Source organism: Acomys russatus, chromosome 2 (genome assembly GCF_903995435.1).
Source record: "Acomys russatus chromosome 2, mAcoRus1.1, whole genome shotgun sequence".
NCBI classification, from domain to species: domain Eukaryota; kingdom Metazoa; phylum Chordata; class Mammalia; order Rodentia; family Muridae; genus Acomys; species Acomys russatus.
The window spans coordinates 8,881,951-8,894,773 of record NC_067138.1 but is presented as its reverse complement, the minus strand read 5'-3'; the positions used below and the strand labels follow the sequence as shown (position 1 = coordinate 8,894,773).

The 12,823-nt window shown below is 47.7% G+C and overlaps 1 protein-coding gene across 2 annotated transcripts in view; it reads right to left on the bottom strand.

Annotated features, from left to right (window-relative positions):
- Positions 1-8,175, bottom strand: part of Nfx1 (nuclear transcription factor, X-box binding 1) — a 63,473-nt gene extending 55,298 nt beyond the window's left edge. For both annotated transcript variants that reach the window (XM_051157766.1, XM_051157769.1), the window contains exons 1-2: positions 8,123-8,175; positions 2,384-3,373 (exon numbers count right to left, since the gene is read on the bottom strand). In XM_051157766.1, the coding sequence (XP_051013723.1) occupies positions 2,384-3,373; positions 8,123-8,147 (1,015 nt within the window). In that variant the 5' untranslated portion in view covers positions 8,148-8,175. The remainder of the gene's footprint in view (positions 1-2,383; positions 3,374-8,122) is intronic.
- Between the last annotated feature and the right edge of the window lie 4,648 nt (positions 8,176-12,823).

Genomic DNA, 12,823 nt, shown 5'->3' with positions numbered 1-12,823 from the left:
ATCCCAAGAGTTGTGTGGCACGAGCAAGGAAAAAAAAAGAAAAAAAAAAGAAAGCAACCATGATAGATACGGTAACTAGGCCAAGGATAGTGGCCCATGCCTCCAATCCCAGCACTCAGAGGCAGTGAAAGAAAGCCTTTTGTTAGTTCAAGGCCAGCCTGGTCTAGATAACAAGTTGCAGATTGGCGAGGGCTACACAAGGAACCCTATTTCAAAAAACAAGCAAAAAAAAAAAAAAAAAAAAGCTGGTTGTAGTGGTGCATACCTTTAATCCACCACTGAGAGGCCAGGGCTGCATAGGGAGTCTCAAAAAAAGCAAAGTATCTTCTTCTTAGCTAGTCTGAGATGAGTGGCACTGTCGTGTAAACAAATTATGGTTTCAGGTGATAAATCTGGAGACAGGGTATATATGATGATATAAAAAGACATGTTTGTTAAGGACTGGAAGAGGTAAGTACTGCAGGGCTAAGAAAAGGCTCCCTGGAGATGTGACTAAATTAGCTTTTGAAGCATCAATAATTTGGTACTGGGGGCTGGAGAGATGGCTCAGTGGTGAAGAGCACTGTCTGTTCTTCCAGAGGTCCTGAGTTCAATTCCCAACAACCACATGGTGGCTCACAACCATCTACAATGAGATCTCTTCTCGCATGCAAGTGTACATGCAGATAGAGCATTCATACACTAAATAAACAAATAAACCTTTAAAAAAAATTTGCTAATGGAACCAGAGCACAAGCCTTCTACTGGCACTTGGAAGGGCAGAGGAACTCCAAGAGTTCTAGGCCAGCATGGTCAGCACAGAGACTTCCAAGCAAGCCAGGAATCCACAGTGAGGACAGCCTAACAGCAGTTCTCTGTTGAGATGGCCCAGTGGTGTACGCATCTTGCTGCTCAGTTCCCAGCAGCCCTAGGCCAGCTCATGACTACCTGTAACTTCAGTTCCAGGGGATCTGATACCCTTCTTCTGGCCTCAGGGGGCTTCTTGGCACACATAACTGGTTCTGGGGATGAATGTCTTTAATCCCAGCAGTCAGACTCCTGTGAGTTCAAGGCTAGCCTAGCTTACATAGCAAGTTCCAGACTAGGCAGAGCTACAGAGTGAGACCCTGTCTCAAAAACAAAAACAAGGAGCTGGAGAGATGCTCAGTGCTTAAGAGCACTCACTGTCTGCTTCTTCCACAGGCCTCAGGTTTGGTTTACAATCAGCTACAACTTGAATTCTGGGTGGGAGGATGAGGGGGTGGGAGTGAGTGAGGGGGTGGGGGGCCTAACTCCTTCTTCTGGCCTTCATGTGCACCAGGCACACACATAGTACACAGACACAGATACACATAAAAAAATTGAGAATAAGCCAGGCAATGGTGGTACATAGTTTTTATCTCAGCACTTGGGAGGCAGAGGCAGAGGAAGGTAGATCTTTTAGTTCAGAGACAGCCTGATCTACTGAGCAAATTCCCAGATAACCAGGGCTACAGAGAAACTTCTCTCAAGAAACCAAAACACACACACACACACACACACACACACACACACACACACACACACACACACAACCAAAAACCCAAACAACAGCAAAAAGTTTACCAGTGAGCTGAGGGGCAGAAACTCTAGCTACAGGAGATGCACAGGGAAGCGTAGCAAGACAAAGCAGGAAGGCATTTGGAATGAACGGCAGAGCAAGGCAGCAGGGGACGGCGATGCTGAAGGAGCAGGAGGTGGAGTCTGCTGGTGATGAGAACCAGAAAGCAGACAAATGATGGGTTCAGGGTGTGTTTTGAAAAAACTGTTCGCTGATAATGGAGCAAAAAATGAACTGAAAAAAGAAGACAAAAGACAGGACCATTGCAGTAGGGCAAAAATGACGCGGAGGCACAGGCCGTAGTCAGTGGAGGAACACCTGCTTCTGCTACCACGGCTCAAAAAAGCACACTAGCAGAAATGTGTGCCGCCTCTGGCTACATTTAAAGCTCTCACACAGAATTTACTGGAGGAAAACGTGCAAATGAAAAAATGCTGGGCCTGGGGATGCAGGCTCGTAATATCAGCTACTCAGGATGCTGAGGCAGGAGGATCATGACCAAGTTCAAGGCCACCCTGGATAACTTATAAAGACTATGTCTCAAATAAAAGATTTGGGGATATAGCTCAGTGGTAAAGAACTTGCAACCTTGTCCCAAATAAACAAAGGGGGGGGGGGGGGGGGAGAAAAAAAAAAAAAAAAGAAAAAGGAAACCCAGCAACGGGTAACTGCAGAGTCCAAGCAGATGCTGAACTAAGGGAGAGACCTCACCATATCATCTTTACTTTCTGGCTTCTAATATGTTAACATATTGCTTAAAGATGAAAGTCAAGCAGCACCTTTCTACCCTCCAGGCACACATACCTGTGTGTGTTTCCACATTCTTCAGCACATGGCTCTGTTTGCCTCTGGAGAAAGGAGATAGGACTTGAGGAGCCTGTCTCCTTAGAGCAGTTTTCTCTTGGTCAACCCTTCGGGAGGGCTTGTTGACAGCTGCCAAATTCCCAGTGTCACAGGGTGACTTTGTTGGTCTTTCTCTGAGGTTATCCTTTGGGATGGGGGACACGCTGGTTTTGGGCCCTGCGTTTACATGTCGCTGGCTCTCCTGCTTTGGTGGGTTCCTGCCTGGCCGTGGTCTGGCCCCCTCCACTTCCCAGGGAGGCCTTTTCTGTGGGTATCTCCTCTGCTCGTTCCGTCTGGACACACATCCATCCACCACAGCTTTTCTACAGGAGGCATCTGCAGGGTCAGTGTGGGAAATCCCCACAGGTCTGGTATTTTCATCCTCAGACTTCGGGCTCACTCTATTACCCCACTCGCATTTGAGTTTCCCTTTGGCCTTTGGTCCCCTGCCATAGCTGTATGTAAGCTGTGCTGCCTTTTTGGGCTTTGCTCCCCTTGGATCTGCAATCACCACCTCCTTTTCACTCTCTGGAGGGCTGTGCTCTCTAGGGTGTGCTCCACTCTCTGACCTGGTCACACTCTCTGAACTGGACGTATCTGCCGCCTGCTCGGCGAGCCCCTGTGCTTTCCTGACTCTGCTTTGGTGCTTCTCGTTCCGTAACTTCTGCCATGGCTGATGCTGAAAGCCATGGTTCCTGAGCGACTTGTTAGGCGGCTGGAAAAAACCCTGCTGACTCTTAGGTTTGCTTCCAGAGGCGTAACTGTGCTGATGAAGAGTAGAGATGTCATCATAAGGGATGTGTCTGGGAAGGTGGCAGGGAGGTGAGGAACTGTAATTTCTTCTGCTAATCCTATTAGAGTCTGGTCGTCTTTGGGTCCCACAATTCAGACCAGAATTTTTTCTCTCCTGAGGAATGAACTCAGCAGCATCTGTATTGAATTTAAAAGTGCCTAGGAAACAAGAAATAGACATTCAGTAAGAAATTAATGTCACTTATGAAGCCCACAGGACTCTAAAAGGACATCTAAAAAATATTTTCCTAAGGACATTGTATAAAACAGGCTTAACGAGACTGGTTTCTTGTGAAGGTGTCAGGCTCTCAGTCTTGTAGAAGACGGTTAGTATCTCATATCTAGTGGCCACAGACGGCCACTGACGGCCTAGGCCATCCAGCACTATGGACGCACATTCATTAAAAATTCTTAGGAGACCTAACTTGGGATTCAAAATCAAAGAACGCTTATAACCAAAACCAAAGCTCAGGAAGAGGGCAGAGCATGTTGGTACATGCCTCTAATCCCCACGCTGGAGAGGCCAAGGCAGGTTCCAGAGTGAGACTCTGTCTCAATAAAATATAAAGGGCAGATCTAGGGATGAGACGTTCCATGTGGTCTTTCAGAACACTAAAGCAGTGTTGCATAACAGCAAGCAAACAGGCTTTGAAATCAGCTAACATGGTTAAAGTCTGAATGAGCTCAGGGCTGTCACCTGGCCACCTGCATCTACAGTAAAGGATAACAATGTTATTTCCAAGGATTATTATGCACCTAAAAGATTCCACACAGATAGTATCAGAACACCGAGCACTCAGCCCCTCTCTTCCCACTAGAGTACAGTCTGGGTTTTTCAGATGTAACTCCCACACTGTTAAAAATTCCAAGCCTTAACATTTAACCTTGCTTTCATTTCAGCCCACTCATTTCCCTCCCAAGGTGACTGTGAGTACAGGCCACTCAGTTCCTGAAGCCCAGAGGCATCATCTGCTAGGGCAGGGCGTGGCAGTGCATACTTTAAGCCCAGCACGCAGGAGGCAGAGGCAGGCAGAGCTCTATGAGTTTGAGGCTGGTCTACACAGTGAGTTTCAGGTCAGCCAGGGCTACACAGAGAAACCCTGTCTCAAGAGGAAGGGAGGGGACAGAAAGAGAAAGAAGAGAAACTATCTGCCCGATAACACAAAACCAGTCAGCAACAACAGAGTCCGTAAGACATGAAGTCGACTGTTAAAATGGTGCCTTACTACTGTTCTTAGAGCTACTGATGATCTGAACACAGACTCCAACTGTATCCTGCACAGCCTGTGCATTTAAGTTTAATAATAAGGCCTGGCACTTACTAGGTACTTGGTAGGTGCCACACAATCTTCTAAGCCCTACATATGTCAACTTCTTTATTCTGTGTGTGTGTGTGTGTGTACACACCATGATTGTGTAGTCTGAGGCAAGGAAGTATCCAATCCCCTGGAGCTGGAGTTACAGGAAACTGTGAGTCACCTGGTGCTAAGACCCAAACTCGGGCCCTCTGGAAGAGCAGAAAGTGCTCTTAACAGTAGAGCGATCTCTCTGGCCCCATTAACTCATTCAGTCTTCACATTCCTGAAGAAAAAAGCAGCATCCAAGGCCACAGGCACTCCAAGGCAAGCTCAGAATTCTAACTCAGGACGTGTGGCATTGGTAGCTTTGTGCTTGTACCCACACTGCACACTGACAGAGGCAAGGCAGCAGTACCATAGAAACATGGTGAAGAATTGGTGAGATCATAAAGGCCATGGAGAAACATCTCACTCCCTCCAGGATTTGTCCCCAACACTTGCACGTAGGGAGTGGTTCTAAGGCTGGAGGAAAGGGCCTTACAAAATGGCAGGAGGATTAACAAACTCAGAGTGGCACAGGTATTCCAGAAACATGAGATAAACCTAAAAGTGGAATGGGTAAATGGCACCAAGAGGCGCTGTACAGTTCTCTCCTCTTGAAGAAGCAAGGATGGAAAGAGGGGCTAGAAAGAAGGGCAGGAAAGCTGCTCATCTGCCTGGCACAGGGAGCTGTCCATCCGCCTGGCATAGGGAGCTGCCCATCCGCCTGGCACAGGGAGCTGCCCACCCGCCTGGCACAGGGAGCTGCCCACTGAACAGTAGTGAGCAGATCCAGACAACGCTGTCCTTAGCCATACAGTTATGTTTTCACTAGACCTAAGCCAAAGCCCTCAGAAAGACCGGTAGAGGTGGTTGGAGAGACGGCTCAGCTCACTGGCTGCTCTTCCAAATGATCTGGGTTCAATTCCTAGCCCCCATTTGGCAGCTTCCAACTGGATGTAACTCCAGTTCCAGCAGATCTAATAACCTCACATAGATACAACAATGCGCAGGGAAAAAAAATTTTTTTAATGAAAGAAAGATCCTTAAAGAGACACTAGGAAAGGGATACATGAATCAGGAAATGGTCCCATGGCACGGGTAAGACCCTTTTTACTATTTTAAATGGAAGCGCCTCAGTAAGTGAGATGTCTTCTGAGCAAAGCATCATTGTAATACAAGTAAGGGTTACCAGAGACCCAGCAAAACACAGCATCGTGAAAGGAATCCAACCAGTGATGTTGTCCACAACGTTGCCATTAGAAAGTCTGATCACTAAAAAAAAAAAAAAAATCATCCTGGCTTAGTCTATTTAAAGACCTCAAGTGCCAGGTACTGTGGTGCAGACCTTTAATCCCAGCACTTGGGAGGCAGAGGCAAGCGGATCACTGTGAGTTCAAGGCCAGCCTGGTCTACAAAGTGAGTAGAGGACAGCCAAGGCTACACAGAGAAACCCTGTGTCAAAAAACCAAAAACCAGCCGGGCATGGTGGCGCACGCCTTTAATCCCAGCACTCGGGAGGCAGAAGCAGGCGAATCGCTGTGAGTTCGAGGCCAGCCTGGTCTACAAAGTGAGTCCAGGATGGCCAAGGCTACACAGAGAGACCCTGTCTCGAAAAACCAAAAAAAAAAAAAAAAAAAAAAAAAAAAAACCAAAAACCAAAAAAAAAATAAATAAATAAAAGACCTCAGGCCGGTATGGTTGCGACCCCCTTGGGCGTACAGAACAACCCTTTCACAGAGGTCACCTACGACTACTGGAAAACGGATATTTATATTACAATTTACAACGGCAGAAAGACTGTGGTTTTGAAGTAGCAACGAAATAATTTTATGGTTGGGGATCACCACAGCATGAAGGCTGGGGAGCTCTACTTTAGGGAGTGGGGGAGCTAGAGATGTTAAAGCAAGAACAAAGACTGTAGAAACAAGGAAGTAGGCCTTCTTGACCGCTGGGACTCAGCAAATACTTTAGGGAGTAGAGGTGGTAAGCCCAAGGCATAGTCTCAGAGGCCAGGACTCTGAGTCACAACCAGCCCCTCGCTCAACTCTGCCTCAAGTATCTGATCAGCTTAGAGGGCCGGTGAAGGCCTAGCGGGAGGGACTGACGATGCATCTGCCTAAAGGCTGCCACTCCTCAAGCTGGCTTTTATATCCAAGTCTGGACCAGGGTACACCAACGCAGTGTGTTCTTCCACTCTTTAAACCCAGGCAGGAATAAGTACATCTCACCTGTCGCTCAGTACACGCACAGCCTTACTAGGGCCCCCATCAATTATCAGAAGCACAGCTATAATTCAAGGCAATGCTGGACATTGCTGTGCTGATTTTTTAGAAAGCAGCCCATTAAATGAAATCTACGTAGTGGGTTGTGACAAGTGTTTCTTTAAATCATAACGTTAGAGTATGCTGTTGATAGTAAAAGAAACCACCGCCACCCCCAATCTGCTCTTCCGAGACAAATCTCACTATATGTAGTAGCCTTGGCTGGCCTGGAACTGGCTATGTAGACCAGGCTGGCCTCGAACTCACAGATCGTCCTGCTTGGGCCTCCTCAGTGCTGGGATTAAAGGTGTGCGCCACCATGCCTTAAAACACTGAAACATTAAAAAAACAAACAAACAAAAAAAACCACTGAAACATTGGTTTACTTTATTTTTAAAAAATGGTTTATTTGTTTAATCGTGTGTGCGAGTTAGTAAGTGTGCGTCAGGGAAGTGGGGAGGGCTGTAAGCGGATGTCCCTCAGCCAGGGAGGGCGTCAGATCTCTTACAGCTTACAAGGAGGTGGATGTGGGAGCCGAACATAGGAGGAGCTAATGTAGTGCACTAACTCTCCAAAGCTTCACGGTTCACTAAGTAAGTGTGCACGAACACCCCAGTGCAAAAAATGCTTCTTTTTGATTGCTCTCCACAAAATGTGCATCCCCGGATCTAACCAGTACACCATGAAGAAAAAAAAAAAAAAAACGGAAACAGCCTATATTAACAGTCAAATAGAGGCTTTCTCGACCTCCCGGGTAAGCTCCAGGAGGGAACAGGGAGGGGCCCGGGAATTAAGTTTACTTAACTCCGAACTGACTGATGGGGAAACTAAGACTGGATCACGCACAGCGAGACGGGATTTCCAAAACCACCACTCAAGGCTGGATCCGCTCGCTCGCGCGCACGCCACTCGGAGAGGTGAGGAGCACACACACACACATCCAGCCCCGCGCGCACGCACACTCCCTTCATGGATTCCAGGGCCCACTACCGGGACTCGCCTACGCGCGCCGGCCGGACTTCGCGCCGCGCGGCCCCGGGAAGGCAGAGAGGAGCCCCGCGGGGAGCGCAGGACACCCGTGTCCGCTCGCTGGGCGCCCGGGACCCGCCCCGATCTGTCTCCTCGGAAACCCAGAGGCCGCGCCTCACCGCCTCTGTGGAAGATGGTGGAGGATTCCGTACGCGCAGCGCGCCGTGGCTTGGCCCTCGCGAGCCGCGATCCCCGCGCAGCGCTCGCCCCACCGAACACTTCCACCAGGCCGCCCACCCGGACCCTCGAAGGTCCCGCGCGGGGAACCAAGACGGTACCTGAGACCGGAGGTGCCTCCGCCATCCCGTGCCGCAGCCGCCGCCACCGCCGTCGCCGCGCGAGGGCTGTCACCTGGTCACGTGCCCCGGATTTCCGGCGCCCGGAGACTATTAGCTCCAGCGCGCGTGAAGACAGCCCGGGGGTAGGGTGGGGGAAGGATGCTGTGGAATGGCGCATTTGGGACGTCAGGCCAATGCGACTGGCTGAGCGGAAGGCGAGGGGGGTCGGGGAGGCGGAGGGGCGGGAGGGGACCAGAGGCTGGAGGGGGCCGCATCGCAGGTGCTAGGGCCTTCACTTGCGTAATTGGTTTTTTTTTTTGTTGTTGTTTGTTTGTTTTGTTTTGAGAGGTGCGGTGTTCTTCAGCTGCGACGCCTTTTTTTTTTTTTTCCCTGTCACGACTTGCCATCCGTCTGCCTGGAGTGGCTCCACTCCGGCGGCGCCGAGGGTCCTCTGTAGTAATCAAAGGGCAGTGTGGAGGAAAAGACTGCAAAAACGATAAAAGGTTACCTGGCAGTGGTGGTAGCAGACAGCCCCAGGCCGTCGGAGGCTGAATAGGGGTTCGGGGGGGGGGGGGTGGTTGTGGGTGGGATGAGTGCCAGGCCCTGGGCTACCTATCTCTGTCTAAGTAAAACGAAACGAAAACGACATCTAAAGGGGCTTATGCAAATGAGCCACAGAATAGATGCGCAAATAACAGACACAAATGAAGCCGGTCGGGGTGGCACAGTCCTGTACTCCAGCACTCTGGAGGCAGAGGAAGGCGGATCTCTGTGAGTTCGAGGCCACACAGAGAAACCCTGTGTCGAAAAACAAACAAAACAACAATAACAAAAATAAAATGAACACCAATTGAGGGTGAAGGTTTGAAGTTACTGTTTGGGGGAGAGGGAGAGAGTGTCACAATGTAACTGCACGTTGGCCTTAAAGCAGGATCTTCCTTGTGAGTTTGAGGCCATCCTGAGCTACATTGTGAGTCCCAGGTTAGCCAGGACGCATAATATGACCCTGTCTTAAACAAACATCCTCCACAATGTCCCTGACCTCTGGTTGTAGGGCTTTGCACTTCCTTATAACACCTATAGGCTAAGAAGCCCTTTCTACTGGGCAGCCTAGCTTTCCTCTAACCCAGCAAATTTGGGAATCCTTTAGGAATTATATTTGAAAACAGTTGTCTCGCAAAAGTGGGGCATGATTGTGTTGTATCACTTGCAGTAGCGAGACCATCAGAGAGACAGGAGGAGGGAGTGAGGAAGGAAGAGACTGGAATTTTGTGGGAGAGCTGCAGACTCTCACCTCGTGTCTTTGGGATTCAGTATGCCACATACTGACATCTCACTCTGGGTCCCTGGAGCAGAGCAAAGACCAAGCTTTAACTTCTTAACACACTTTGAACAAAGGCTTGACAATTAGAGTCAAGTGGCCATGGCAGTTTACCACTGACAGCCTAAGAGCCCAATCCTGTTTCTACAACCGGAAGTTCTTTCTGTGGCAGAGATCTGGCTTAATTCTCAGCAGCAGCAGCAGCAGCAACACACACTATGGTCATCTCACAGAATTCTACAATGAACTCTGAACTGAAGCTCTGTAAAGGCTGAAGGTCCTGCACTCACTAGAGTTCTGTAATTGTGTTATCCTTGGTCCCTCTAAGAGTGGTTTACCACCGACCTCCGTATCTGAACTAACACTTTTGGGAGTGTTAGGTGAAACCAGGTGAAACCTTTGGAATGTACTGTTAAACCCAGCAGACCACCTAAAGCTAAGAATGATAAAACATCTGAACTGTAACAGTTTCCCCAGGCTGCTGACACTCACCTACCAGATGGCCCCACCACTGTATTTGATCAAAACATTGACTTAGGATTTATTTCATTCTGTAGCAATGAAAGTCCCCATAACCTCTTTTCTCTACAGGGTAACTTGAATCGTGTTCTCTAGATCACGGTCACTGATACTTGGTCCTGAATATAGAGTATTATTTATGCCTTTTAAGCAGCAGCTGTGTTTTGACTAGAAGAAATTCTTTCCTACTTTCCTATTCATCCCAGGGCTTTCCTGAAATGACTGATGGGGAGCATCCACTGCCATCCACGATGTAGGCTTGATTGCTTAACCAAAACAATCAGTCATGGACAGGATGTCCCCAAGCCTGGGACACTCAAAGTTGGCTAAGGACGTATCACATTAGTCTCTGTTGGGGGCAAGGCTCAGATCAGCCCTGTGTGTGCTCTTTTCTGTCATCCAGCACTCTGATTTTTGAGAAAATGCTCATGGTCCAACATACACAATTCTTGAAATAACTTTCAGAGATAAGATAGTGTAGGCTACACAGAGAGACCCTTTCTCGAAAAAACAAAACCAAACCAAAAAAAAAAAAAAAAAAAAAAAAAAAAAAGCAAACACAAGGTAAAAATCCAATTTTGTAGAACCCAACTTTGCCTGAGCTGTACCACAACACTGCGTTACTAGATGGAATAGATGAAGGACCTGCATTTGCCCAATAATTCAGGCTTCTTCAGGAACATGAAGTAGAGCCATCTTGAAACTTTCTATGTAGACTAGACTGGCCTTGAACTCACAGATCTATCTGTCTCTACTTCTCAGGTGCTGGAATTAAAGATGTGTGCCACCGTGCACAGTAGGTGTAACATCTTATTTTGCTTTTCTCTAAATTATTGAGTTGGAAGATCTTTTAAAATTCAAAATTGGACTAATTTTTTTTTCTGATTTTTTGAGACAGGGTTTCTCTGTGTAGTCCTGAGTGTCCTGGACTCTCTTTGTAGACCAGGTTGGCCTGGAACTCATGGAGATCCCCCTGCCTCCTGAGTGCTGGGGTTAAAGGTGTGCACCATCATGTCCGGCTCAATAATATGACTTTTTAAGAGGACGGTTTAATGATTTAGTGGCTGTGTAGGATAAAGCAAAATGTAGGCACTGAAGACAATTCTAGAGCATTCTGCTTGGGTGATAGGATAATGGTTTCACTAGCCAGAGGGGGAAAGCAGCAGAGATGTGGGTGTAGAAAAAGGTAATGGGCTGGCTTTGCCACGTGACTGTGAAATGCTTGTGAGAGTCTGGGGCATCCAAATAATGGTCAAGCAAAGAGCTGGATATTGGCAGCTAACACAGACTACTAAGGGACCCACAACTGGAAGTCTGATGCTTTACTGACTGAGATATCCAGGCTCTAGAGATCCACAGTTGGCTAAAATGTCAAGAGTAAGTGACCATGGTGTGCCCAGCTCCAGTGGGCACACCTCTAACACCTCTATCTATACCTAAGGCTCAGGGAACATCTCGGTAGAGGGAAGATAAAGATTTAAGAGTTAGGGAGCCAGGCTGGAGAGATGGCTCAGTGGTTAAGAGCACTGCCTGCTCTTCCAAAGGACCCAGGTTCAATTCCCAGCAACCACATGGCAGCTCACAACTGTCTGTAACTCCAAGATCTGACACCCTCACACCAATGCACATAAATTAAAATTAAATAAAATATTTAAAAAAAAAAAAAAAAAAAAAAGAGTTAGGGAGCCAAAGCAGATGCCTGCCATGAGTTAGTGTCTTCCAGACAGGACGGAGACGTTTCACTCATGAAATCGAAACAATATGGTTGCCTATACAAGACCTGCATAATGACAACTCCAGCTGACACGCCAACAGGAATGGAGGGAGTGTCACAAGGCTCCATCACTAGATGAGGAGCTGTAGGCACGCAATGGCTGCTGAGGAAGGCAGCCATCAGCTGTCTCCAGGGATAAGCCCCTGACAGGTTACACAATCTCAAATGTTCAGCCCCGAACACAGGGTACATGCCAGCAACATGAGATGGACTCAGTAGGCTATACATATGTATGCATGTAATAGTTATAGAAGAAGTCATGTGTAGAAGAATGTTAATTCAGAATGTGGCTGTTATTCTGGCAAGAGATCACATCCAAAGATCTTCTAGGTCTGTGTGATCCGGCTGGAATACAAGCATGCCTTTAATCCAGGAGACAGAGGCAAACAGATCTGAGTTCAAGGCCAGCATGGGACAGAGCAAATATCAGGTAAAGAAAAGCTTAGATCCTGTGTGTGTGGTGGTACATGTCTTAATCCCAAACAAAGGTAAAATTAGTTTATAGAAGGAAGCACCCATGTTTGAAAGTGATGTCTGAGTGGCAGAAAAGGTGATGGATGAGTCAAAGAAGATTTGACAGAACAGGATGCACCCAACTCTCATGAGAAGAGAGAGGAAAAGAGAAACTACTTAAAAGAGGCAGTTTTGTAGAGAGAGGAGGCAGGTTTTTGCTTTTTTTTTTTTTTAAACCAGGATAGTAATAGAGAGATGGGTTGCAGAGAGCTCAGGTGAAGATGGAACAAGCCAGAAAACCAAAAGAAACCAGAAGATTCAAGCAATTCCAGGTCCAGAGGAAAGTCAGGTTAAATAAGTCAGCCAGGAGAGGAGTTTGAGGCAGAATGGTTGAGGTGAACCAGCCAGCCCAGAGCTCAGAAAGAACAAGTAAGGGTGAGCTTATTAAGCAGTAAGTCTCAGAGGCTGGAAACATTCTAGACCTAGGTTAGAGTGTACATACATAGGCTAGAAGTTTCCAGGACTAGGCCTAGGTTAGTAGGAGGCATTTAGCCTCCCAGACAATTGAGACGGGAGAATAAGATTACTTTTATAGTCACGAGTTCAAGAAAGTGTGTGGGGGGGGGTATGGGAG